The 27848-nt window shown below is 49.3% G+C and overlaps 1 protein-coding gene across 10 annotated transcripts in view; it reads right to left on the minus strand.

The window, feature by feature from the left end:
• The window catches only part of FGFR2 (fibroblast growth factor receptor 2), a 108253-nt gene that overhangs the window by 11191 nt on the left and 69214 nt on the right, over positions 1–27848 (minus strand). For 4 of the 10 annotated variants that reach the window (XM_043597725.1, XM_043597723.1, XM_043597718.1 and 1 more), the window contains 6 exons: positions 27160–27307; positions 23499–23701; positions 12794–12945; positions 9786–9907; positions 7363–7473; positions 5991–6181 (listed from right to left, as the gene is read on the minus strand). In XM_043597725.1, the coding sequence (XP_043453660.1) occupies positions 5991–6181; positions 7363–7473; positions 9786–9907; positions 12794–12945; positions 23499–23701; positions 27160–27307 (927 nt within the window). Of the gene's footprint in view, positions 1–5990; positions 6182–7362; positions 7474–9785; positions 9908–12793; positions 12946–23498; positions 23702–25748; positions 25894–27159; positions 27308–27848 lie in introns of all 10 variants that reach the window. The other 6 variants (XM_043597726.1, XM_043597724.1, XM_043597719.1 and 3 more) reach the window with 3 other exon arrangements.

Below are 27848 nucleotides of genomic sequence, written 5' to 3' on the forward strand. Positions count from 1 at the left end.
GCATTTCTCAAAGTACTAACCACGTCCTTTCCCGGCGTAGATCATGACTAACGCCTGTCTGTCCATGTCCCAGAAGACACCAGCCCACACAAAGGGTCCAACCTATGCCTGTCACCTGCCTGGCGGCAGGGCGGAATGTTGAAATGCTCGCTACACGGGGCGGCTAATTTCCAGTTCCGAAACAAACTCGCTCTTCGGTCTTGGGTCTAGAGATCATTAATTCCCATTTTTCCTTTCTACAAATGATATACTTTTGCAAGCTGTTCTAAACATTTCAGTTACACTTCAGCATAGTAAGATTTCATCATGATACATGGTAATTAGAATCCCAAACCATCACCCCCTATTTTTTGGAAAAGGCAAGGTATAAAGAGGTGAACAAATATCCCTTTCAAACGCTTTTACACGGGCTCCTGGCAAAGTTAATGACCAGAAGAAGGAGAGTCCTATCAGGCCACTTGACAAAGGCGAAATGGGGCTCTTTGCAGACAGGCGCTCCGCGAAATGGCCAGTATAGAGAAGCCAGCCAAGCTCTCTCTGAAGAATAAATCGGGAATTCTCTTTTCCTGCCCACCGCCCAACAATTCCTGGTTTTTAGATGCTTCTGTGGCCCCCTAGATGCGCAAACACCAGAAAAGGGAAAGCAGGAAAGCCCCACAAGTTAGTATGCCTGTGCCTGGCCAGAATGGAAGCAGGAAACGTGAGAGCTCGCAGAAGCCGTCTGGGGACCAGGCCGGGGTGGGAGCCATGTTCCTAGTTTGGAGGCCTCTTCAGATTGAACTTCCAAGCCCTTGGCCAAACTCTCCCGGCGGCGTGCTCCCCGCCGACACGAGCTCTGTGCATTTGGCAAGCCGTGCGGCCAGAAGAATCTGGATTCCCACACGCTGGGCTCCCACCACACATTAGGGCTCAACTCAGAGACGCCACGACAGTGGCCTCCATCATCATCGGAGTGAGAGCCACAATCTAGCACCTATCTCCCACATCCCACGATGCTACCAAACACTCCCGGCCACCCTCTGGGCTGTAACGCCCACCCTCTGGGCTGAACAGTAAGAGACTTGGAACCAACACGCCAGGAAAAGAAAATAATTAACATCAAGCCAAATTCCCATCATCTGCAGAAATCGGGAGTTGTTTTCCAGTGCAGTGCTGATCATTTACATAACTAGGGCCCTCAGACCATTTGGTATTCCATTTCTTAAGTAAGCAGAGATCAACGGGTCACTAAGGGAAGAAAGACTAACATCCTTATGACCCAGACTGTGCAATGGGTGCCTCTGCACGGCTGACCTAATTAAATGCCCGTGGCAACCTAGGAGATGGGTATGATTACACCCATTTCACAGATGGGAAAGCTGGTGCTTGCTTTAAAAAAAACAAAACCGGGGCGTCTGGGTGGCTCAGTTGGTTCAGCGTCTGACTTTGGCTCACGTCACGATCTCGTGGTTCGTGGGTTCGAGCCCCACATCGGGCTCTGTGCTGACAGCTCAGAGCCTGAAGCCTGCTCCGGATTCTGTGTCTCCCCCTCTCTCTGCCCCTCCCCTGCTCATGCTCTGTCTCTCTCTGTCTCTCAAAAATAAATAAATGTTAAAAAAGAAAAAAAATTTTTTTTTAAATTAAAAAACCAAAAGCAAACAAACACCCACTCAGGCTTAACACATGGGAGTAAGTTTAACTGGTTTGGGGATTTGGTAAGAAGAAAAGTTAGTGGCCTCTGAACTAGAAACAGCACAACTTTCATAATTTGTACAAGGCTCAAATACCCCAATTACCTAGTTGTATTCCATGTACATCACGGTGCTTCTTTACCTGCCAACTGCCTAGTTCCCCACCAACACACACACACACACACACACACACACACACACACTTACATCGGAAAGCCGCTCAAGGACAGGCCCTACAAGTTCATCTCTGTATCCCCAGCACTGAGCACAGGGCCTGACCCAGTAAATGTTTACTGAGGCGAATTCATAATTGCATTCCATCAGTAATGAGCCAGAGAGCTCACTCAACAGTTCCTTAAGCTGGCCTCCAGTAAGCTCACTGCTAGCGGCCATGAGGCATGCGTATGGGCAGGCCAGGATCTGGCCCTTTCCCTGCTTCTTCCCCTCCACTGTCAGGAAAAAGCCCTCCATTTCTGGAAGCAGTCTCTGCTCAAGGGGACCATTCTTTTTTTTTTTTTTTTTTTTTTTAACGTTTATTTATTTTTGAGACAGAGAGAGACAGAGCATGAACAGAGGAGGGTCAGAGAGAGAGGGAGACACAGAATCCGAAGCAGGCTCCAGGCTCTGAGCTGTCAGCACAGAGCCCGACACGGGGCTCGAACTCACGCACCACGAGATCGTGACCTGAGCTGAAGTCGGACGATTAACCGACTGAGCCACCCAGGCGCCCCTCAAGGGGACCATTCTTAAGATCTTCATCGACCACCAGCTTCATATCGGTTCTAGGGCTTTAACTGCAGAGGATCCTCAGCTAAGGGAACCCCGCAAGGCCCTATCAGGACACAGCTCTGTCCCTTCTAGCCCACCCTGTGCGAGTGGTCCTCCCCTCCATCCAGAGTGAAGCAGGGATTCCCTGAGAGAGCAGGGGAGTCTGGGGAGCGGGGTGGGTGAGGAATGAACCACAGGGCCGGGTCTGGGACCAGCCACTTTTCTCTGTGGACCTAGGCATCCCCATGTTGGAAATATAGAAAATGACTTAGACATACCTACCTGCCCAAAGGCTTCCTGGTACCTCCTAACAGTCCTCGCTTATCCTAAAATCACACCTATCCCAGAGCTGTTCTGAGGTTATGGATGATACTGTATGTAAAAGGCTTGTCCTGTGCCTGGCAGATGTTAAGTTCTCAAAAACAGGTAGTAATTAATCACGGCGAGAATCGCTATTATCACAACCCCATTGACAAGGGCATTTTCGCTCTTCATCCTAAAATGTATTCGCTTGCCCCCTTCACAAAGTTCACCTGACCCTTGGTTCCTTCTCTACTACACTGAACAGAGGAGGAAGGATGTCCGAGTTCTCAGCTGGGAGCAGGGGCGGATCTCCGCGGGCTCCATGAGCCTGGCGCAAGGCGCATCCTCCTCTCCTGTTCCGAGCAGAAGAACACCCCGCCTTTCTGAAACCCCTCCTGTGACCTCTGTACACCACACCCTGCCTTTCCTCCCGACCTCTGAGTCCCCTCAGCCTCTACTGCCATCGGGTGCTTTGAGCCAAGCTCCAGATTTGAGAGTTTTTTCTACTGCCCCTCTGCTCCGCCTCTCCCCGCCTAGATGCCCACCCGTGCCTTGAAACTATACTTCCTTTGCTGGCTGCCGAGGTCCCAGCCCAGTCCCCAGAACTAAGCTCTGGCCTGCAACTTCCTGCTCGACAGCGGCCCTTGAAGGGCGCCCGCGCATGTTCAAGGTGCATCCTGGATGGCCCACCAGAATCTATTCCCACTCCCTAGTCCTCCTCGTCCCGATCAGCCGCACCGCCATCCAGTCTCTCCGACCGGAAATCTACTCAGTACCCCGACAGCAAAACAGATCCCACATCAGTGGTCTCCTCCAGTGCCTCCGGGAGCCAAGAAACCCTAACACAAACCACCATCACCTTCCGCAGGACCCCGAGCTTCTAACCCAGCGGTCACGAGCAGCGGGAGAAGGAGCGAGCTTCGCAGCACAAACCCGACCCCGTCAGGCCCCTCCGTGGCTCGTCATGTGCCGGGAGCGCCCGGCCCGGGTCTGGGAGGCCCTGAATCAGCAGGGCCCGCCCGTCTCCAGCCGCATCTCACACCCTGCTCTCGACGTCCCTCCCCAGAAGCCGCACAGCTCTCCCTCCGCGTGAGCGCCCACCGGCCACCTGCGCCCACACCCGGCCCCGGGCCCCCCACTGACCTCACACTGCCTGTTTCCTGCACAGCACGCTTCTCAGCCTTTCACATACTTACTTTTAGTCCCACATTTCTTGTTAATCTCTCCTGCTGCCGCCCGAGGTTCCTGCTCCAAGAGGTCCAGGCCTGGGTCCACTCCACCACCCGCCATGGGAATGCTTCCCCCTCTCCCACACAGGGAGGGTCCAGAGTGACCAAGACCTGAGGGTCACAACTGGCAGCCTGCGGGCAGGTCACACTCCCCAGGGTTTTAGTTAGGACTATCTGGAAGCTACAGCAAAGGTGAACTAGAACAACGGATACCGACGTTTGCCAGGTTCACCTGTCGCGCTGGTCTTCCTCTCCACACGCAATCCCCCCTGCGCGAACACACTATTTATGCCTGAACCATTCAAAAGTGAGTTGCAGGGGCACCTGGGTGGCTCAGTTGGTTAAGCGGCTGACGGGTCAGGTCACGATCTCGCGGTTTGTGGGCTCGAGCCCCGTGTCGGGCTCTGGGCCGGCAGCTCGGAGCCTGGAGCCCGCTTCGGATTCTGGGTCTCCCTCTCTCTCTGCCCCTCCCCTGCGTGCGCCCGGTCTCTCTCTCAAAAATAAACAAACATTAAAAAACAAAAAATGAAAAGTGAGTTACAGACCCCACTGATACTTCACACCTTAATACCTGAGCAAAGATCTACCTTTAACACGAGGCCACTATCACCACCTCCAGATTTAACACGGATCCATCTGGCCGTACTACCTAATACGGCCCACATTCAAATTTCAGTTCATAAATGTTCTTGATAAAAGCTGCCCCCCCCCCCCATCCCGAACAAGACCCAGTCCAGGGTCACGCGAGTACATGGAGCTGTCCTGTCTCTTAAGTTGCCTTTAATCTGGAACCATCTCCCCAGTACTTTTGGTCTTTCGTGATGCTGACGTTGTGAAGCGATGTCTTGTGAAATGTCCCACATTCCGGAGCTGACCGTTTCCTCACGTCAAAGGCTTTCCAGGTGACAAACTCCCCTGGGTTCGTGCACCTGCACACAGAGGCAGGCACCAAACTGTCTCCTAAAATCTACACGGTGAGTGCTTTTTTAGGGGGGAAGAAAAAGATCTGAAAAAGTCTTCAAGTCTGGACTCTCTTGAAACAACAACGACAACAACAACAACAGAGCACGTGGTAGCTCTGGCCGGGTTCCGATGTGGCCACAGGAGCAGGGGCGGAGATGTGGCCACCCCTCCCCCGGATCCCTAACGCCATGGGGTCAGGCGCGGGCCGCCTCGCTCACTCATAGGACTTGGCACGGCCGCGACCCAGCCCAGGTCCCCACGGTGACAGTGGGCCCACGCCCACAAGAGAACCTCGCTTCTTTGGGGACCCAAAGATGGGCTTCAAGCTCCAGCACAGGTAGGCAGTGACCCCACCTCTGCCCAAGGACAAAGTCCTACAACCCTCCCTGCAAAGCGTGAGGTAAGGAAGAGTGTCTTGGGTTATCCAAAATGCCCCAGAGGACATCAGGGCACCTGTCTAACTGCTTTCAGAATAGCTCAGATGTTTAAAGTTCCACTGCCAGGGGCATGCTTGGAATGCAGACGGTTCACCTCAGGGGACCTGGCCAACTTCTAACCAGAGGGTCACCCCGCGAGAGGAGACAAAATAAACCCAGATGACATCCAGGACTCGGTGTTACTAAAATATCCCTTCGCCTGATCTCTGTTCTTAGAATATTTAACGCCCTTTCAAACTTGCAACCATAACCCCAACACCCAAAGTCTCCGTCCACCAACTCGGCACAGAACGAATACAGCCAAAAACAATCACCCGCGCCCCCTCAACGCCCGCGGCTCTCTACCGAGAGCTGAATCTCAGGAGAGGAGACACCTTTTCTGCTCATCTATGCAGTCCCTTGACGTTTCTGAGGCTGCTCCGGCTTTGAAAAGAGTTCACTAAGCCCCTGTGTGAATAATGCAGTAAGTATTTTCCAGGTTGTACGAGACATGCAAGGGCCTGACTCAGCAAACGAGCACGTCCAAAGAGCCTGTTTTCTTCACAGGCTTTTTCTTTCTTTCTTTCTTTTTTTTTTTTAAACTGGAATCTACCCAACTGAGGAGAATGTGAAGGACTCACTTTCTGGGAAGCCAGGTATTCCATGCCTCTCGCCAGCTGGTAGGTGCAGGACACCAAGTCCTTGAAGGTCATCTGCTCCTCGGGGACGCGGTTAATGTCATAGGAGTACTCCATCCCGGGGGGCCTGCGGGCTCGGAGGTATTCCCGGAGGTTGCCCTTCGAGGCGTACTCAACTATGACATAGAGCGGCCCTGCGGACGGAGTAGAGAAAGCAGCTCAGGAAGGCGACTACCCTTCCCAGATCTGCCCCCCCGGGAACCTCAGCACAGTGTGAGCTCTCACAAGCCGGCGTTTTTTTTGTTGAATTTGAACACACGGAAAAGCACACACAAAAACAGGACAGCGGCACCTCTCCTCTTCCCCAAAATGCCAATCGACACTTGGTCAAGGGAGCGAGCCCCCAAAGTCTTCCAGAAATAAACAGAGGTACGGCGAGTGCCCCCCTCCTGGCGCTCCAGTGCCCTCCTGGAGAGCAATGGCTGTCAGAGATCTCTCTCTGCCCGTTCATTTTAAATCATTTTACCCACATATATGTATCGATAAGCAATGCACTGGTTTCCAGCACATAAATGCGTCGTGAAGATACGGCTTTACATTTCCCCCCTACGTATTATCCTTGAGGAAGGAACCCAGTCGGGCTGATAAAAAAAAAAATCTAGATCATTCTTTCAACAGCTATATATACATTTTACCATATAAATAGGCCACGCTTTATTTATTTCTCTATACTTCTGGGCATTTACGTTGCTTCCAGGTTGGTAATAAACAAACGCTTCTGCGTACGCCTCCTTACGCACACGTGCGACCCTTTCTCCGAGGCACAGATCGGAGGTTGGCAAATGACAGCCCGCAGGCCAAATCCTGCCCACTGCCTGTTTTTGCAATTAAATCGTATTGGCACGCAGCCAGGCCCATTCACATCTGCATCATCTGTGGCTGCTTTCTCGCTACCGGGCAAACACGAGTCGTGGCCACCGAGACCCACGCTGAAGGCCACCAAACCAAAAATATCTACCATCACCCTCCACGGAAAGTCTCCCGACTCCCGGTATCAGCACCATCAGGCAAAACCACAAGGAGCCTGCCCTTTCCGAACACCCTCCAGGTTATGGCCTCAGAACAGCAGGACTCTATAAGGCCCTCCCATCCAAAGCCACCCAACGCCTACCATTCCCCAGTCCCCCAGTACGGTCACAAAGTCCCCTTTGTGCTCATGGCCAGGAACATCTTCCTAAGGGGATTTTTAAAGAGAACTTTAAACATGCACTTGAGGTGCCCAAGGAGCAAGATCCAAAAGTCCAACCGTTTCTAAAATGATGCTAACATTGAAGCGTAAATTATTTGGATGAAAGCATTTTTTCCTCCTACTCACCATCCTGAGTGCAGGCTCCAAGGAGATTTATGATATTTTTGTGTTTTCCAATCATCTTCATCATCTCCATCTCTGACACAAGATCAGAAAGATCCTTCTCTGTGGCATCATCTACAAACATTCGGTAAATTAAAAACCAGTTACTTTTCTCTTAACCCGTCAGCTGCTGCTGTAAGTCATTGCCAAAAACGTAGTTGAAACAGCATGAAATTGAATTTTAGAACCAGAAAAGACTTTCCAAATCATCTCCTTCATTTTACTGGGAAGGGGGCAAAGGCCCGGACGGGGAACTGCCCCGATCTGTGTCAAATAGCTAATTTGGGGTCAATGAGGTCAAAAGTCAGGACTAGAAATGTAGACCTTCTTCTGCTAAAGGCCAATTCTTTTCCAGCAAACCTCACAAATTGCGGGGGCGGTGGGGGGGGGGGAGGTGTTTAAATTCATCATGAAATAATTCCATCCTCTGGCAGATCTAAGGGGCCTCAGAAAAAACCTTATCAAACTTCAAGACACCTGAAAACAACTGTGAGCACATCAGGGGTGGGGAGAAGGACCCGGATGGGGTATGTCAAATCACTACAGACTTTCTCTAGACCAAGTGCTGCTAATCCAAGCCCTTGTAGCCCTTAGAAAATTCACAGACAGGTTCAGGGGGCACCTCATAACTGTGTGTGTGTGTGTGTGTGTGTGTGTGTGTGCATTCTGAGTGGGCAAAGGCCCATGCCTTCTATAATGGGTTTCTCAAAGGGGGCTGTGATTCTCAACATAAAAGAATTAAAGTTTTCTAAACTTCTGCTCTATAATTTCAAGAAAAGCGGCTTAGGTCCTACAGTCACAGGCTCACAGCTTCTAGAAAGTGGCAAGCCTCTTCCACGTGAACCTCTCTGAGCTAATTCAGTATGGAACAATCTGCATTTACTAAAACAATGAGATAAGGAAATACGTAGCAGCCTCACCGCAAAAAGCTTTTCAGCTTCACAAAAGGAGGAGCAATGCAATTAACTGACTGGAGGGTAAGACAGACACACGGAACACAGACAGGGCTGGGATGTTGCTGTGAGCCACCCACTGGCTATAGAAAAATGACGCCTGACAGGGCTCTGGGGCTAACGTCTTCCTCCATCCTGAAAAGGAGGACCAACCTGGGTACGTCCAAAGAAATAACCCCCCAGACCTCCATTTCTGAACTCCAGACGCCAAACAGAAGTTCTGCCAAAGGAGGTGGGAAGCCTGGGCCCTCCCCACACGTGCCCTGGCACGTGGCCAGGGGGTGCCAAGGTTGGCTGTTGTGGGGCATGCAGCCCACCACACCTGCCACGCAAGAGGGCCAGGGCGCACGAGGCAGGCCCCGGCCACACAAGACGAAAGCCAGAGGGCCACCTCTCTTGGTGGAGCTGGGACACGTGGGGTGGGGGAGCACAGTCCTCCCAGGTATCAAACCCCAACGTGAGGACCTCAAAACGCCCCAGTTTTCTTGGGAGCCATGCAGATCAACAACTTAAAAAAAAATTCATCTTTCTTATTCCTTCCACCTGCTACCTCCCCACACAGGGAGGGACACGATCATCCCACGACAGCCCATGAAAGAAAGAAAGAGCGTAATTCAGGAAGCATCCACAAATGGGTCAGGCACCCATATTCAAGAACAGGTGTCTCTGCCCAGACACGTGGGAAAAACCGTCCTTTCTAAGATCCCTACAACAGGATTTATAATGTAACCGTTCCCTATAACTCGTCTCATAAAAGAATACTGTGGAGGAAGAAGTTAATGTTTGAAACGCCGTAAGCTCCTTGGACAAAGGCATGGAGCAGGGCTAGAAGGTCAGTGCACAACGACATGTGACGTTCACGTCCCGGGGTAACTGCTCACATGGCCCAGAAGGTTCTACCCAGCCACCGATCCTGCTGGTGTCCGTTTAGCTTTCTAAGGGATTCTCCCAGACCGGTGTCAATTCTGTTTTGTTTCTCTTACAAAACAGAAGGTGTGACCTCCTCTCCCTACACCCCCTCACTCCCTCCAAAAGGGTCAACCTTCCTTTATGTGTAAGGGAAGGTTTGGGACCCAAATCCAAGAGGCCGATGCTCCTCTAAATTAATCAATCATATGTGAGTTGCTACTTTCTAAGCATCTACAAAAATAGAGGGAATAGGAAATCACGGTCATCACCTAGGAGCTGACGAAGAACAATCTGGGAGGCTACCACTTTCTAACAAAACTGGCTTTTCTTTCTTGTAAGTGCACACAGCTCAAGATAAATCGTCTGTCCGGGATGCTGATTTATATGGAAAACTTCTCAACCCCTAGGTCAACTATGTGCTCTCTGACCCCTGCCATGATAGAGTTCACATGCCACAAAAGGAACATTCTTGATAAGACTTTCCACCCCTTTCCCACCCCCACCCATCCCCCTCACCCCACTCACCTTTCAACATCTTCACTGCCACGGTGACTGCTTCCTTGGGCTTCTCTTTGTCAATCCCCACTGCTTCAGCCATGACCACTTGCCCAAAGCAACCTTCCCCCAGAGGTTTGCCCAGCGTCAGCCTAAATGTGTAAATAGGGGATTAGCACACGGCATCTGGTGAAGGGGTGTAGCGAGGGAAATTCCAGAACTAAATATAAAAATCTTTCAGCGGCTTGCAAAAGCATGGAGCATTTATCATATGGAACTAATGAGACCTGGGGTACACACGCGCTTGAGTATTTTCTTAGTGACGTTTTAGAGAATGTCAATTACGGGTGGAACAGCTATTAAATTTCACATTTGTGTTCACGATTTATTTTCTTTGTGGAAGGTATCCTCGCTAGTGAGGTGGTCAGCTTTCCTAAGTGCTAACAATGCAGAGCTTTTGATCTTGAGCCAATTGAATATTTGTAATTTAGAATGTCTCAAAGAAAAAATGTTAAAGCTGTTCTTTTTTTTTTTTTTTTTTTTTTTTTTTTGTCTCTGTGAAGTGAGGTCTTTAAAATCACTATTATTCAAATACCAATGGATTTTACGGTCACATTCCTGGCCAAGTTACATGATATGAATCTTAAACGCATTTCAAGGAATCTCTAATTTTTCCCTAAAGGAAAAAGAAAATTCTAGAAATTGAGGGGACTCTCTTTTGACCTCACAGTTTAGAAAATCCTTAACTACCCAAAATGAATAATGAAGAAAATCCAGAGTGAACACAAGGAACTGGATTTCTAAGCTCAGAAGCTCGGTGCACACCATACTAATAGCCATAGATTTGTCTCTGGGCATTCTCGAAGCCAAGAGAACAGAGAAATCTTTGGGATACTTATGAATGTGGTTTTTTCACTTAAGCACAACACAGTGAAGTATTAAGCTGCCCTTAGTAAATAAACACTATTTATGATAAGCACACAATGGTTTGCAAAAGCTAAGCAAAGACTGAGGGCGGCGTATGCTATGCTGAGGTCATTCTGTTTCTATCCTGAACTAAAATTAAATTTAATATCTTGGCAGAAAATAAACATTTGCGTTGGAAAAATGGCTAATTTATGTCCTATTGCCCTGCTACGACAAGCGTAACAATCCTTTCTTTGTATAACTTCTGCCTCCAATCTAATAAACTGCTTCTAAATAGCCTTCATTCACTGGAAGTCTGCTCCACCTACGTTTGTGCTAAACTCCGCTTTGAAATGCCTAGCGCTCAGATTTTCCGCACCGAGGGTCCTCCCCCAAGGTGGGAGCTAACGGTCAGGCACACACAGACTTCCACTGTTGGCTGCAGCGTCACAGGCGACAAAAACCGCGCACTGAACCTGAGAGCTGGGATTTCTTACGATACGATGGCAGCCCCCTCGTTCAGTCCTATTCGTGCAGGAACGTGCACACCCTCCGACTGGTACACTCAAACGAGGGAGCGAAGTGGCTTGGCGAGAAACAACCCGGTTCTCGTCCCACCTTCTCCAGGGAAGGAAACCACACCTTGTGTTTTCTCTGGTGCCTCCCCGGTTATTGTTCAAGAAACAAGTCCCGAATGAAGAATGGTCTTTTCGCTACAGGACCCAAACACACTGGAAATTACCTCCATTAGCTCTCTTGACAGAGTGACACCTGTATAATTATTTGGTCCTAGCTTATGGCACACATTAGTATCTCGAAATTGGCTGCTGGGAAGCAAAACGGGTGTGGAGTTGGGTGAATCGAAATCACAGGTGCCACGTAAGCTACCTCTCTTCCCAAAGAGAGCTCGTCATACCCAGTCTCTAGAAAAGCTTATCTTGGTACCTCCAAGTTTGTGTAGGAGTTTCTTTGATTGTAATTAAACACTTCTCTGACTTAACTTCAGGGAGATAACTGCAAATGCCAAGACAGACAGAGAGTGAAAGCTGCATCCAAGCCAGGCAAGAGGTTACGGCAGGTGAGGGAATGTAGACGTATAGTCTGGGGTGTCCACCTTCTACTATTCCCAATGTTCAGATTCGAACGACTACAGCAAGTGAGCTGACAGTCTTCAAGGACCGTCACACTTTGTCTTCTGGGCAGGACCAGAAATAGAGGGCTGGGAGCACAAGATCTGCCTCACAGACTCTCTGCCTGGCCCCACCATCTTCTCGATGTTTGTGGTTCACAGCTCTCAGCCTACCCGTACAGGAAGGGAAACACAAGGCAGGGAAACTCAGAAGCCAAGAATTGTGCTCAGTCCTGGGAGGTCAATACCATGATCTTTAGTTTATAAAAATGGAAGTTCAGAAAATCAAGGTTGCCTAGCCACTGGCTAGCTGAACCAGGATTCAGATCCAGTCCAAGAGAGCCCAAATACATGGACATCAAGGCAGATCAAGAGATAAACAGCTCCCGGTAATGCCTTCCACAGAGCCCGGGTGGGCATGCTGATTAGAACAAACACCGGATCAGAACACCGCCACACCATCCACTAAGGAAAATACTATGGACCACGGGAAATTTGATGTCAGATACCATATTTGAACCATTTCAGCCCCATATTACATGAATAACCATTAAAAACAGCCAACACTGAGTGAAGACTCCTAGGGCCATTTGTATTTTACATCTATATTTCTCCGAAGAAATGGACTACAGAACAGTCATGTTCTAATCACCAGCGGCTGGAAGGTCACATGTGTTTTTATAAGTGGGATATTTAGTCCATGCGACTGGGTATGAATGATCTAAACAGTAAAAAAAAAAAAAAAAAAAAAAAAATGCTAACAAGGTACCATCTTGTTTGGAGACCAGCCATGCCTAGTAGCTGTTTTTAAAGAACGATTAAAAGTGAGAGAATCAATTCTTTTCTTTTTCAGGAGGTGGTTAGAAATACAACCTCACTCACTCCTGTTGACATCGTCAGACATGACCTTTGCAGTTAAGGACCATAAAAAGAAAATGTCAATCCAACATCCCCATTTAGACCTAAGTCTCCATCTGGGGATGTGTCCAATGGAAATACTCACTTATCTCTTGGAAACTCCCACTTTGGGTCTTCTGGAAGTTCATACTCGGAGACCCCTGCCAGCATGGGGGTGTCTGCCGTTGAGGAGAGGCGTGTGGTTATCCTCACCAGCGGGGTGTTGGAGTTCATGGAGGAGCTGGACTCGGCAGAAACCTGGATGCAAAATGCAAAGACACAGATGTAATCCTGGCTCCACCTGAGAAGGCTGGCAGCCGGCCAGAGCCCAGCCAGATGGTCGATTCTTAGGAAGAAAGGTGGGAGGGCCGGCCAAAGTCAAGAATCGGATTCCAGCTCCTCTGTCTTCCTATCTCGGCAGCACCACATCTCACCCACCTCCTATGCTCCCAAGACCGGGTTTGCAAACATCTTTAGACAGCACCCGGTCAAAATAGAAGTCATCTGTCTGTCCGAATTCCTCACAACAGCCACCTGAGGACACAACAACAACCCCATGAGCTTCATTACTGCCTTGTTACCTGTCCCGGAGCCCCACGTGACCAATCTCCCCATACACCAGCTCATATCATGAATCAATTCTGTGCCTGTGAAATTCCGTAAAAACTTTTTGTTAGACGATCAGCTCTCCGATATGGCATCTGTCTTTTGGAACGAAAAGCCAAGCGTCTCAAGGAACTAGCTCTAGGCTTTGAATGTGAAGGGCATCCCATAGCTCCAAGGGTCTTAATTCAAGGTAACCGGAGACCCAGGCACTGAGGGCCATTCTCTGCTTCCCCCCTAGTCCTTCTGGGAACCGGTGACGCCCAGGCCATTCGACGGAAATCAACTGCCTCTTTGTAGAGACTAATGGATTGAAAGCGTGGGGCGAAGAGTCAAGGAGAAAAACAAAATGCATCCTTGTATTCATAATCATGTGGGAAATCTCTTCCATCTGAAGATTGCAAGGGCTACACCGAGTTTTCTCATTCACCCCCAACCATTTCAGTCTGTGTCTGACAAAACGGTTACTTCTTAAATACGGTGTCTTTCCTGGGCCAGTTTCTATAAGGAAAACACACGTGGAGCCCACTTGAAGGCCAATCCCAAGGATGACTACACCATCCTGGTACAACTGTGGGCTGCTTGACCACCACCTCACTCTAAACCATGAACAAGGTTTCGGCTCAAGAAAGTTGGAACATGAGGCTTAACGTGGTCCATCAAAGCAGCCCGCAGTTCCTCTCTGGTTCTGTCCCCTGCAAGACTGCCCTGGTCAACAGGACTCTCCAGCTATGCTTACAAACACACCTTTTTTTTTTTTTTTAAAGTTGTATTTATTTATTTTTTGAGAGAGAATGAGCGGGGGAGGGGCAGAGACAGGGGGACAGAAGATCCGAAGCAGGCTTTGTGCTGACAGCAGAGAGCCTGATGTGCGGCTCAAACTCACAAACTATGAGACCATGACCAGAGCTGAGGCCAGACACATAACCAACTGAACCACTCCGGCGCCCCCAAACATACCTTTGAAGTTAAGGTGGCAAAGACCGAGGGCAGATAAACATACTTAGTTGCAGTGACCTTTTGCGAGGTAGAGTTTGAACCATTCCCGCTGGGAACAGGAAGACCCATACTTTCCTGAGACAAAAATCTTCATTCTCTCCTTTGTAAGCCCAAAGTGCCCTGAAGGCAGGGAGAAATCCAAGAAGAGCCCAAGAACGGACTGGGGTGGGGGTTTGAGGTGGAGTCATTTTAGGAATAGGAAGTTGGTTTCGGTATTAAAATCAAGATGTATGGACTGCCTGTTTGGCTCAGTCAGTTAAGCATCCGACTCTAGATTTCAGGTCATGATCTCACAGTTCCGGGGATCGATCCCCACATCGGGCTTTGTGCTAACAGCTCAGAGCTTCCTTGGGATTCTTTCACCCTCTCTCTCTGCCCCTCCCCTGCTCATGCTCACCCTCTCTCAAAAATAAATAAAATAAATAAAAAATAAAATCAAGACGTATGGGATTTTTAACCCAGAATTTCTATCATCTTTTAAAACGTACAAGAGAACATTTCTGAGCCCTTCTGAGTGGTCTTTTGACAGGGGCATTTACTCTTAAGCTTTACATGCAGAGTATGAGCAAAGTCATTCGCTGGAAGCAATTTAAAAATAACTTTTTAAAAAGGAGCTGAAGAATCGTAACTTTTGGAGCTGAGAAAGACCTCACGGATAGACTCGGCTCCAAGAGGCTGAGGCCTCACACCCAAGTGTCTAAGCACTCAAATGGCAGGAGGAGGAAAGGACAAAAGGTAACTGTGTGAACTCCCGTGGAATCCAGTCCTGCGCCCCACTAATGCCAGGGACTAGGCAGGGACGGCACCCTGGCCAGACAACCGGGAACACCCCCTCCAGACTCCACGTGGGCCCCAACTCACTGCGCTACACGGCCTCAGCTACAGCGCTCTCAGAAACCAGGGTCTCTCAAAAAACATCAAGATGTACACAGTTTTCAGCGACCACACAAACGTCCTGAGCTCCATCCATGGAGAAGGAATCAGAAAGATTCAGGACTGGGTTTGGCCAAAGATGCTTCCCCAAACCCTAGCACCCTGCACCAAGGCCATGTGCTATGGATACAGAAGGAGGCTGGTGTTGTCAAAGACAAAACGGTCTTCCGGAAAATTCTCCCACACAAAGAGGCAGAGATCACCATTCACGGCAATGGGAACTGGTCCCTGAGGGTCACGGGCAACCAGAACCAACCAGACTTGGAAAAGTCAGTCTTGGGACGAGACGATACAGGCCCCCAACGGCCGCGGTCTGGCAAATCCTGCAGCCAGGACTCTCTCCGCGAGGCCAGCCGTGCAGTCTGTCATCATCAGACCCGCAGGAATTCCAGAATTCCACTATCGCTGCGTCTGGTGTGCTGCCATCGATGACGATGAGGGGAAACCCCACGGGGAAGTAAGAGGGGGCACAGTTCTGGGTAAAGAGGCATGTCCTCAAAACTCTGCTCTTAGCAGCAGCAAGGAGTACAGGGTATGGCATAGGAGAGCGGCCTCCCCATGTGGGGCATGAGAACACAACCTTTTTTTTTTTTTTCTTTTAACTTTCAGGAATGATATAGAAGAGATTGAATAGTGGCTAACCTTCGGAGGGAGAGAGAGAGAGAGAGAGAGACAAGACTCACAGTTGAGGGAAGGGGCAGAACTCATCTGACCTCAGAACTTTCCAAGTCGTTTGAGTTTTATCACCAGGCGTATGTATTTCTTTTTATGTTTTAGAAAAGGCACTTTTTTTTTTTTTTTTAACGTTTATTCACTTTTGAGAGACAGAGAGAGACAGAGCATGAGCGGGGAAGGGGCAGAGAGAGAGGGAGACACGGGATCGGAAGCAGGCTCCAGGCTCCGAGCCATCAGCCCAGAGCCCGACGCGGGGCTCGAACTCGCGGACCGCGAGATCGTGACCTGGCTGAAGTCGGACGCTCAACCGACTGAGCCACCCAGGCGCCCCCGGAAGAAGCACTTTCTTTAGCAATAAAAATATTTTTTAGAATGGTAGGGATCCGAACTGAGGAAGGTAGAACTGTCCCAGGAGGGGGAAAAACAGCAGAGCACACGTGCTTGACATACAGTGACTTCTAACGGAGTTAGAAACGACCAGATCACACGGGCCGCCTGGGTGGCTCGGTCGGTTGAGCAACTGACTCCTGATGTCGGCTCAGGTCATGATCTCATGGTCATGGGATCGAGTCCGTGTCAGGCTCTGTGCTGAGATTCTCTCCGCCCCTCCCCGGCTCGTGTTCTCTCTCTCTTTTTCCTTCTCTCAAAATAAATAAACTTAAAAAAAACAAAAACAAAAACAAAAACGAGACCATTGCTTTTGCAACCTTTCCCAGCACTACCGGGCTGGGTTTTGTGGCATCTTTGCATCCTCCCATGGGGGCACCCCGGTGACCGGGCTTGGCCTAGAAGCCAACTCTGGTTGGTACCCTTCCTCTGCTAACTGCTTACGACACGGGGCTCCACTCAGGTGGTGGCTTTCTGACCAACGGGACCACCCGGGGGGGCTACGTGCCGGTTCCAACGTTGGCCAACTGTGAGCGCTTTGGAAGTCGTGGAACCTTCCTAGACTAGAGTTTCCTACCCGTCGAAAGGAAACCAGGAAAGTTCCCACCCCACAGACTTACCGTGAGGGGAAAATGAGGTCACACCCATAAAGCATTTAGTGCTGAGCCTGGCACTGGCGAAGAGTTCGGTTGATATTTGCTACCAACGTCGCGACTGTTTCTCCTAGCGCCTTTTCGGAATCCTTGGCTGCCCAGATCCCAGGGAGCTCAGGACCGGCAGCCCCTCCAGGGAACCTGGAAGATCTGCAGCTTGCGGGCGTTTTGTGTGGGAGATGCTGTCACACTGTGTGCTCTGGGAAGACTGGAACCCCACCGGCAGGGAAGGCTGACTGCAGGACAGGACGTGCCTTCCTAGTTTGGAAGATGAGACCCTCTGCTCACGGCCGGGATGGGCCGGGGCTCCAGCAAGTCAAAGAGCAAACCCAAGAAAGGAAGGATCCAGGAGTCAGGGGTCGGTCCCGGGGCAGGGGGAAAGCGTAAGAACATCCCAGTGACAAATATGGCTTAGGGGCTGCTGAAGAAAAGAAAAACTTACCAGTCAGAAGTTAACTGCTCTGCGGCTAACCTATGACCTGTAAGGAATCTTTGCCCACAGACCCATGGCAAAAGTTCACGTACATCTGCAGCTTCCTCCGAACGATCTCCACAAGGTTTTCGTGCCAAAGCTTTTCAAACCGAAGCCCTCTACGAACTTTGTTGCCATCACTACTGTTCAAACTTTAAAACCGTGTTTACAGAAAGGGTTACTTATGGAGGTTTTGTGCCGATTAAGGGTAGAGGTTTACATTCAATGTGCAAATCTGGAAAATACTCTTGTAAAAAGCACAAAGGGGAAGAAAGGCAAGAAAATGCCAGAGGTATATAAGAAACTACAGAATCTGATCACTCTGTCTGTGAAGGTGTATCTTAATTTGACCTCCACGCGTTTTTTACTGAGCTTTTAAAATCCCCTCTGGGACTGTAAACTCGGGCTGGCTTTCTCTTCACTCTGCTTCTGCTGAGAGCGAACGTGTTTCCGGGGCTGGGTACAATCTTCTTCAGGCGACTGATTCCTCCACGAAATACTGCGTTTCGCTAGTGTCTTTCCTTCGGGACCCTCAAGTAATCCCCACTGTCCACCTGTGAATCCCTGGACTAATTCAGGACTAGGAGACTATCGCTTTTTTTTTTTTTTTTTTTTTTTTGCACGAAATCATTATCTACCCCATTCGATATTCTAATTTAAAAGTAGTCCACCAATGGCGATAATTAAGTTATTGGAGAACAATACACGCTAACACTCTCAAATAAACCGCCTTCTCACTCCTCAATCCTGGCAGGCACGATTCTCGCATGTATGTTGTTTTCTGTCTCCATTCAGCTCCCCCCTTTCCGGACTCTCTATAACACGTGCCATAAATCAAACTTCTAACAAAAGGTGCATTTCGCGTATTTCCCCGGTATATATGGGAAACTATGCAAGGAAGTGGCTTTCTTCTTTTCCTTTTAAAGGGCCACCAAGAAAGAGAGTCATTTCTGTACACTAGAGTAGACTGAACAAAGGGAGGGTAGGGGGACTCACAGAAAACGGGGCAGATAGAAGCAAGGAGGAGAGGGGTGACACACGGGTGTCACTAATTCCTGACTCTGAAGCTGGGGATCCCCTAAACCAGAACATTAAGGCCCCGAGTTAACATACTTGTGCTCTAAGCCCTGTCCACCCCTCCCCAACGGCCAAACAAAATGTTTTCACCACCTCAAACCAGGCGGCTGGGATAAAGGTTTGAGGGGTTTCTGGGGTTGGATTCTGTTTCCCTCCATAACAATATTTAAGTCATCAGGCAAGGCGGTTTATCAGTTTTCTCCCTCACCAGGTCTCTGCCTCCCCCGGGGCTGCAGCCCGGGATTCCATGAGTAAACCCATCAAAGCAATGACTCACCGGTCCTGGATGGGCTGGTGCTTCTTAGAAGATCCCATCAGCCAAAATCCAAATCAGATCTCAAACTGTCCTATCTTTCAGAGGCTGAGAGGAGCTAACAGCCCAGTGGGAACCAGGGAGGGCGAGGCACCCACATGGAAGGGAAGGTTCCAGTTAGCCATCCATGACTACCCTAATAACCCAAGCGTTTTCTGGAACCAGGGAGATTTCATTAGGCCATCTGACTAACCAAAAGGTGGAGAATCTTCCAATATCATGACATTTAGCTGCTAGACAATGAATGAGCTTCTAGAAGTGGAACCCTCTTTCACAGAGTTCAGCGTGTTTAATACCCACGAAGGCACAGCCCCCAAGAACTGGCTCCTGAATCACATGCACCCAGCCGGTCCCCCCACAGCTTCTGTCCCGTTCGTGAGGTCCCTGGGAACATGCCACTTATCTCAAAGATATTGTTAAAAAAAAAAATGACCTTGGGGCACGTGGGTGGCGCAGTTGGTTCATCGTCTGACTTCAGCTCAGGTCATGATCTCATGGCTCCTAAGCTCCAGCCCTGCATCAGGCTCTGTGCTGACAGTTCAGAGCCTGGAGACTACTTTTTTTTTTAATGTTTATTTATTTTTGAGACGGAGAGACAGAATGTGAGCAGGGGAGGGACAGGACAGAGAGGGAGACACAGGATCCGAAGCAGGCTCCAGGCTCTGAGCTGTCAACACAGAGCCCGGGGCGGGGTTCCAACCCACGAACTGCAAGATCATGACCTGAGCCGAAGTCGGATGCTCAACCGACTGAGCCACCCAGGCCCCCCTGGAGACTACTTTAGATTCTATGTCTCCCTCTCTCTCTGCCTCTCCCCTGCTTGTACTCTGTTTCTCTCTCAAAAATAAATAAAACATTAAAAACAAGAGGACCTTGATCTACCCATATCAGCAACCAAGAGGGTGAAAGCAAAGCCTCAGAAAAAGACCCTGGGGGCCCTTCTCAGAGGTGAGTAGTGGCGGGAGTGTGCCCTGCATGCACATGTGTGCCCCTACCCAGGAGACGGTTTTATCTGTTTACGGCAAAAGTGAAATGTCCATCCTGCCCTATGGAAACTTCTGGCTCCCGAGAAGGAAACTTACGTACTCACCGAAAAACTGATTCACCAAACCCAGCAATACCACATGCCTCCTGAACAAACACCCTCCGTTTCCTCTGCACCCCTCCCCACGAACGCCCCGCTGATGTGTGCAGCTCACAGAAAGGGAAGCCCTCTCTTGAACTCGTGGGTGTATAAAGGCTGCTTCACAATGACTGTGGCTGTCCCCTGGCAGCCTGGGCACCTGCTCGAGAGCTGACAAGCTCATGAGGACACCCCCTCTGGGCTGGCCCCCTTGATCACGCTGATGCCAAAGGAACAGGAGCAGGTGAGCAAGTGGCCGGCCTGGTGTCCGAGCCCCGGCACTGAAAACAGCACGAGCCCCTGTCAAGGGACACGGGGAGATGCCGGCTGCCACCTGCCTCCTCCGACTAAAAAGTTCTCTCTTTCCTCAAGCATCAAAATGCATAAAGAGCCTCAAAAAACTCACAATTACTGGGAAATGAACACAAGGAACTTCTTCTTAGCTACTGGAGCAAAGTATTTTTGACTCAAAAAAAAAAAAAATAACAAACGGAGACATCCTGTAACCGTTAAGTCCGGTCCAAATCAGTAAATGTCAAGAAGGAAACACTCACAGTAGGATTAGAAGAAGAAGAAGAAAAAGAAAGAGAAAAAAAGGAAAAGGAAAAACATGACTCCTCTCGTTCTAAAAGGAGGACAGTGATTGATGGGGTTGAGTGAGATGTGGTGTGTGTGTGTGTGCACGTGCACACTGGTGGAGGGGGGAGGGTCAGGGCCAAGAAGCAAATACTTGGTCTCCATCATGAAGCCTCTCGGTGTTACCTGCGTCATAGAGAAGGCTGGGCTAATACAGCATGAAAAGTGGCCTCGCAAGTAACTAGGAACAGCCCATCCTTAAGACATCTGGTTACAGGCTCACCTGTCGCCAGGGGAAAGTATGCTTGGCATCTCCGTGGTATTTTCTCTGTCATCAACATCTCTGCCGGCCTTTATGGGGCTTTTCACTCCAGCTACACTCCAATAACCCTCTTGTACCCAGATACCTGACAGGCACCTCCTCCTCTACCAAAGGGGCCGTGCTTCCTGACGGCGCATTCTTCGTAAAGAATCGCACAACCCATTTCGACATCTATGAGGAGCTAAGGTGTGTCAGCATCCCCCCAAATAAATTAATCTCCCAGAGATTTGTGCGCTTTCCTCTGCTTCTTTATTCTACTTGACCTTACTAAAACCCAAGACCACTACATACGATGGCCCCCAAATCACCTTGGAACCACTGGTGAAGGTGACAGGCCGCATCTTGCGCAGAACCTGGGTCGGACCAAGCCCTCAGGAAATTATGATAAAGAAAGGAAGCAGGCAAGGGCGGGGGGGAGAAAAAAGGAGACGACCTAGTGTTCCCTTCGATCACACAGGGACATGAAGGAAGCATGATCAACCGAGGTGGAGACAGACAAAGACGAAAGGCCAGTGAGCCGAAGAGAAACGAAAATACGACGACTAGGGTTGAGTCAAGGAGATTTTAAGGGCAGCTGCCTCTTTTTTTTTTTTTTTTTTTAATTTTTTTTTTTTTTTCTCAACGTTTATTTATTTTGGGGACAGAGAGAGACAGAGCATGAACAGGGGAGGGGCAGAGAGAGAGGGAGACACAGAATGGGAAACAGGCTCCAGGCTCCGAGCCATCAGCCCAGAGCCTGACGCAGGGCTCGAACTCACAGACCGCGAGATCGTGACCTGGCTGAAGTCGGACGCTTAACCGACTGCGCCACCCAGGCGCCCCAGCAGCTGCCTCTTTTATATGGAAGTAAAAAGAGCACTGTAACAGCTGCAGAGAAAAAGATGATGAAATCATTATGGGACAATCGTCTAGCTACACCAAATTGCAGGTTTCCTCCAGAAGGTAGCATTTTCCCCTGGTAGGAAAAAAAACAACAAATCACAGAGATGGGAACACCACTCCCTTCTTCAACTCCCTGAGGTCAGGTTCTCAAGAGGTGGCTGTAAGAATGGCCCGGAGGTAACTGGAAAGGAGGAGGGAGGGGAACGGGTGGTCACAGCACCTGAATGTCACTGAAGGCGCCACCTGGCCATGTGAGAGTCACCTTCCAACTGGCCTCTCCCAAAGTCGGACAAGCAGCCCCATCATTATTTCCCTAGCCCCAAGAATGACAGTGGTGTCGTTTCAGTAACAATAGCATTCTTGGTGGCAGGAGGGACCCAATGGGCACCTTGATTTCCCTTGCTCTTAACACAATTTGGGCAATCACCTGCACTTGACACACCCTCCAAATGCTACCCTCGGCCTCTAGGAAGAATAAAGAACTGCTTGATACGTGGCTTCCAACGAGTCAACAAGGACCCATTCAGCCCGGAGCCCGGAGCTGGGTTGAGAACAGCCGGTGCCATGCCAAAACCGCGGCTGGCCAACTGGTTCCTAATCCGTCCTAATGCCTGATCCAGAAAATGTCATCGCCACCTGAAGTCCCGGGAGGGGCAGAGCTGGGATTAACCCAGAGTTTCTCGGAGTGCAGTTCAAAATCACCGAAGGATCTGCTTACACGCAATACAGATCCCTGGCCCCATTCAAGACCTACCGAGCTCGAATCTCTGGGGCTGAGACGAAGGAATCTGCAATTTTAACAAATGCCCTGTGAATTCTACTAAAGCGTGCACTGAAACAGAGCCAGTGAGTTGGCCATTTTACTTGCTGTTTCAAAAGAAACAACACCGCCCCAAATGCTTTGCTTGTAGACACTTTCCGTTCACATCTGCCTTCCCCTTCTGTCTTCATGAACACAGAGGAAAGGGTCAAAGCGTATCCTGTCCCACTCGCCTTTGGAGCCTTGGTTTAAAGCAGAGGCGCAGGGGCTCTCTTGCCCCGTCTCCCCAAAGCAAAATTAAACCAATCAGGACGCACACAAGAGCAAAAGGTGATCGCCAAAGACCAGACACGAGGCTGAAGACAATCTGTCGCTCGTTCAATACACCAATCATTCTACCACCAAATCCACACCCACACTTGTGAACGATTAACAATAACATAATATATGCCTGCATTTCTATTTTAAGAATCAGAGAGGTCGAGCCAAAACCCAGTCAAGACAGACATCGCAGTCTGGTTTAAATCAAGCGGTAGTTCAGATCCATCTTTAGGGCGTAAGTTTCTGACCTTGATTTAAACAAAAAAAAAAATAAGTCAAAGAGAACTAACGCCCCTGTCTTTCTAACTCGTGGCATAAGCCGGTCTCAAAAAAAAGCATTAGATCGCAGGGGACACAAGTGGCCTGTGCTTCAAAAAGACCGCTACACCTGAGCCTCAAAGACACAAGGGCGTTGCCTCCCTGTGTTATTTCCAGTTCTGCTGATTAGCTCCGAGAGTCTCCCACCATCATGCTCTCCTGCCCTTGGAACTTGACTCGACTGACCCCCCCACCCCCACCCCGCCCCGCCCCGGGGCACCAGGACTTGACTCTCCAAGCCCCAAATACTAACTGGACGGCCACTAAGAGGCATGTTGGGGCCACTCACACAGTGAAAGCTCACAGGAGCAGATGGCATCGAAGCAGAGAAAAAGACCCAAGGGCTGGCTGGGACACGGGGGAGGAGTAAACTTCTTCAAACTCTTTATCTACTTTCTGTTACCTGTCTCCGCAAGGGGATGCGCTTGGTCAGCTTGTGCACAGCGGGCTGGCTGCTGAAGTCCGGCTTCTTGGTCGTGGTCTTCATTCGGCACAGGATGACCGTCACCACCATACAGGCAATTAGGAAGACCCCTATGCAGTAAATGGCTATCTCCAGGTAGTCTGGGGAAGCCGTAATCTCCTTCTCTCTTACAGGAGCTGGAGTGCAGACCACAGGGGAGGAACAGATAAGCAGGCCACAGAGTTAGGACACGGGCTTGATGCGCCCTGGCACAGTTAAACAAAACACAAGGTGACGACCATTCCCAAGGACGGGTTTCCCTAATGACTCGAGGCTGCAGAAAGGCCCGGGCTACGGGCCTGCCGTGCACCTCTCCCCATGAAGGCGAGCAACCAAGGGCTCCTCGTTTACCACCAGGGCCCACACGGCCACTCTCTCTAGCCTCAAGGGGCCTCTGCAATGCAGAGATCACGGTGGACTAGCTCCCACCAAGGCACAAAGAGCAGGCTACAAGGCTACATTCTGTCAGGCATTCGGGCACAATGCGACAGTTAACCACACCTACGAAAAAACGGACTGTCTTCCACGGTGGTCTCTGAGGCCAATCAAATTTAAAATTCTTAAGTACAAACAGTGCCCACTTTTGCATCTGAAGGGACCACTCTTATTTGGATAAAGCTCTTCCAAAGGAAGATGTGACAGGGTAATTTACCCCAGACGAACACACTTTCATATGAAATGAAATAAATATTCATCTAGTAGGGCTGGCCCGGAAAAGTTTCAAATTTCTTAATACAGTCCAGCCTGGTATTCCACTCAACAAATAAATGCATTTCATTTAAAGGCCAAATTGCTTTTAGTATAGAATCGCTATGCCCATACCATGAAAAGCTGGTAATATTCCCTCATCGATTACCATTTGAAATTTGTGTCTCTGGTTATACTGATGTCACTACAGTGTTTCTTTTGAACACAGAAATGGTGTTCCACGTGGGTAGCACGTTCGTCTACCGACTTCCAATAAACGATATATCCGCTCCCTCCTTCGCCCTCAAGGCTCATCAAGCTACAGGCAGGGTATTTCCGAACAGTACTTTTCTCAAACTGTGTTCTTACAGTTAATGGGCTAGTACCGTCGGGCAAATTGGTTAAGGGGGGCCAACTACGCACCTGCGGAATGCAGTACTACAGGTAAAAAAGCAAGCTCAACGTAAGAGGCATCTCATGGTTTCAAAGCAAATATTCACAGAGCAGACTCACGACAAAAGGCAGAATGGATACAAATGGTATTATTTAAAGCTTATGCGTTGTAACCAGAAAAATACTTGCATGACAGTCAAAACCTCCAGCAACACAGCACAAGATGAAACGATCGACTTATTTTGACGGGATATACAATAAGCATGCAGGTAGGCACGGCACTCTAAACATAAGCGATTAATAACTGCCGTGGCACATCACGAGCTGGCAAACCAGTCAGTCTATGCAGTTTCACGAAGGCAATGACAAAGGCACAGAGGCAGTAGGTAGGGATTATCAGGAAAAGTTCGACCAGGACAGAGATGTCGGTTAAAGATCCAGGCAGCAGCAATATGTAGGCAACGGGGCTTCACCGATGTTGATTTCTCCGCAGGGCAGAAATAACATCAAGCCCGAGATGGCAAGAGCATGCTTTGCAGGAAAAGCAAGCCGAGGGTCCACTTTATTGTAACACACGGCAAGCCACCGATTCCCGAGGTAGGTAACACACTGCTTCTGTACACCCTCTGTGCAGAGGTGGGGCTCCCCCGGCACCTCGGCAGACATCCATCTATTTACATATCATTAAAAAAGAGAGAGTGGAGCAAAGTAACAAAAGTACACATGGGATTTCAGCGAAATGGAATCTGAGATGAGAAAAAACTACTTTGTATGTTACAAAGTAATTTCAACGTCTTCCTTAAGGGAAACAGGGACGGGTGAGAATTTGTACGTTGACTCCGTGACTCACGATAAATGTTAAGATCCCTTTGGGTTTTTTAAGGATGAAATTTTACCTGATCATTCACGTGAGGGTGGGATCTCATTGTGAGTGAAATTTCCAAAGGCAACTGTCTTATCCCTGGGGGATCATTTTAGACATTTTTAAAAAAAGCTCTATGCCGGGATAAAAGGGGCCATTTTCTGCGAACAGAAGCGGTGTTAATTTTGTAGCAATCAACCAAGAAAAGGGCAACAACCGTGGAGAGAAAGAGCAGGATGTACCTGGCAGGACTGTCAACCATGCTGAGTGAAAGGATATCCCAATAGAATTACCCGCCAAGCACGTATACTCCCCAGCATCCTCAAAAGTTACATTCCGAATATAGAGAACCTCAATCTCTTTGTCCGTGGTATTAACACCGGCGGCCTAGAAAACAAGGGAAGCAAGAGAAAAGGCTAGACGACCCAGGAATGATTGTGGAGGGGGCCGTGGAACCATGAGGCATCACACCGGGGGCTCCGGCAGGTGCTGGCCACCAGAAGATTCCGACTGCAGCCCGTCCACAGAGCCCACAACCGAGAGACACGGAACGACACTGAGCAGCTCACCTCCACAGGCCCCGTCACCACACCGGCTTCACCACCTAGACATGCATGCAATCAAACGCATGGAAAAATCAACCCACAGAGATCCATTCTCTTAGCCTCTGTTTTGCTTTGGATTTAGGGATGGTTTTCCAGAAGTATGGCGCCCAAAAGTCCAAGCTGGGTTCTGGTCCTGTTGGCTGCAGACTCCCACCTTGACAAAGGGATGGTTCTGTCTCAGTGACCGTGTCATAAAACAAAACACTGGACACGAGCCCAGGTGGACACCTGGCCTACCCTTCCGGCCCGGTGGGAACCAACCAGGGTGGAACTTCGTGTCAGCTACCAGACTCCAATTTTCACTCCTGCGTAACCATTTTGACTTACGTCGCATGGAAAGCAACAGAAGTAGGCTCTTGGTAGCAGAGAAACGGGGTGGGTTTTTTTTTTTTTTTTTCATTAATATCAACATTCAAGTGTGGGTCGTGACAAACTAAGGCAGGCAAACTGTTGTTGCCTTTGACAGGGTCCAGCAGTGCACCGATTAAAATGGACTATGCTCGACGATGGGACGGCGAGATCAAGGGCAGTATCTCACGAGCACCAGTCACGCCACCAAGAAGTAATATTCTGCTGGAAAAATCACACAGTGCCGATATTTCTCTACAAATCTGCGGCAGGAGAAGGTAGGAATTCGGCTGATATGCAAACGTCACAAATTCAACCAGGCATGCCGGTGTGTATTTAAAATGCAGAAGATGTACAGCGATGGGGAATGTGCAGCCCGGACAAGGTTAACCAGAAGGAACGACTTAAAAACTGGGGGTGGGGGTGGGGGGTGGAAGGCAATCTTTGGAAGAAATTAGAGCAACATTTTGAACATTGTGGGCATTTTTCCATGGCTACTGGCATCATACCAGCTGCATCACCAGAGAAAGATTATTATGAATATACCAAGGCCACAGAGTATCCTATAAGCTGCCTGCAGTCTCTCAAAGCACCAAGTCTTTTCAGCTTCTATATCCAGCCTTCTTTAAAAAACAAAACAAAAAAACAAAAAAAACAAAAAAAAAAAAACAAAAAACAAAAAAACACAGAACGTTGTTACCTTGCTGTTTGGGCAGGACAGTGAGCCAGGCAGACTGGTTGGCCTGCCCTATATAATTGGAGACCTTACATATATACTCCCCAGCATCCGCCTCCGTCACATTGAACAGAGCAAGCACTTCTGCATTGGAACTATTTATCCCCGAGTGCTGGAACAGACACAGGAGAACAATATAACGGCCAACCAGGAGGAACTTTGTACCGTCTAGGGTCCCACCACCAATGCACCACAAGAAAACAGCCTCCGTTAGGTCTAAACAGCTGCCTCGACGGGTTGTGGGTTGAGAAAGGTCAAAGTAAGCCAACGGGTGGACAATAGAAGTGACCCCGTGGAGAGGGATGGAAGGGTGTGATGGATACCCAGCAGAATGGACTGGTAGTTCCGGGTTGGTCGTTTTCTAGTTCTTTTGAGCACTGGTGTTCTCACTGGTTGGGAGGTCTTAGTGGAGCTACCTATGGTTCTACTGGAAGACTGTTCTTTTTAAGGACGTTCTCCTATGGGCACCCAAATGCGGGAGACACGGGAGGCAGTGGCTGAGAAGAGGGTGTACAGACTTAGCTGCCGCTGGCTATCACCATCCTGCAGAGTAAGACAGATCTAAAAAATAAAAAGGCTGATGCCATTAATGCGGGGACTTGCAAGGAACCGAATTAAGAAACACAAGGAGAAAGTTTCCTTGTTCAGCACCT

This window comes from Prionailurus bengalensis, chromosome D2 (assembly GCF_016509475.1).
Source record: "Prionailurus bengalensis isolate Pbe53 chromosome D2, Fcat_Pben_1.1_paternal_pri, whole genome shotgun sequence".
NCBI classification, from domain to species: Eukaryota; Metazoa; Chordata; class Mammalia; order Carnivora; family Felidae; genus Prionailurus; species Prionailurus bengalensis.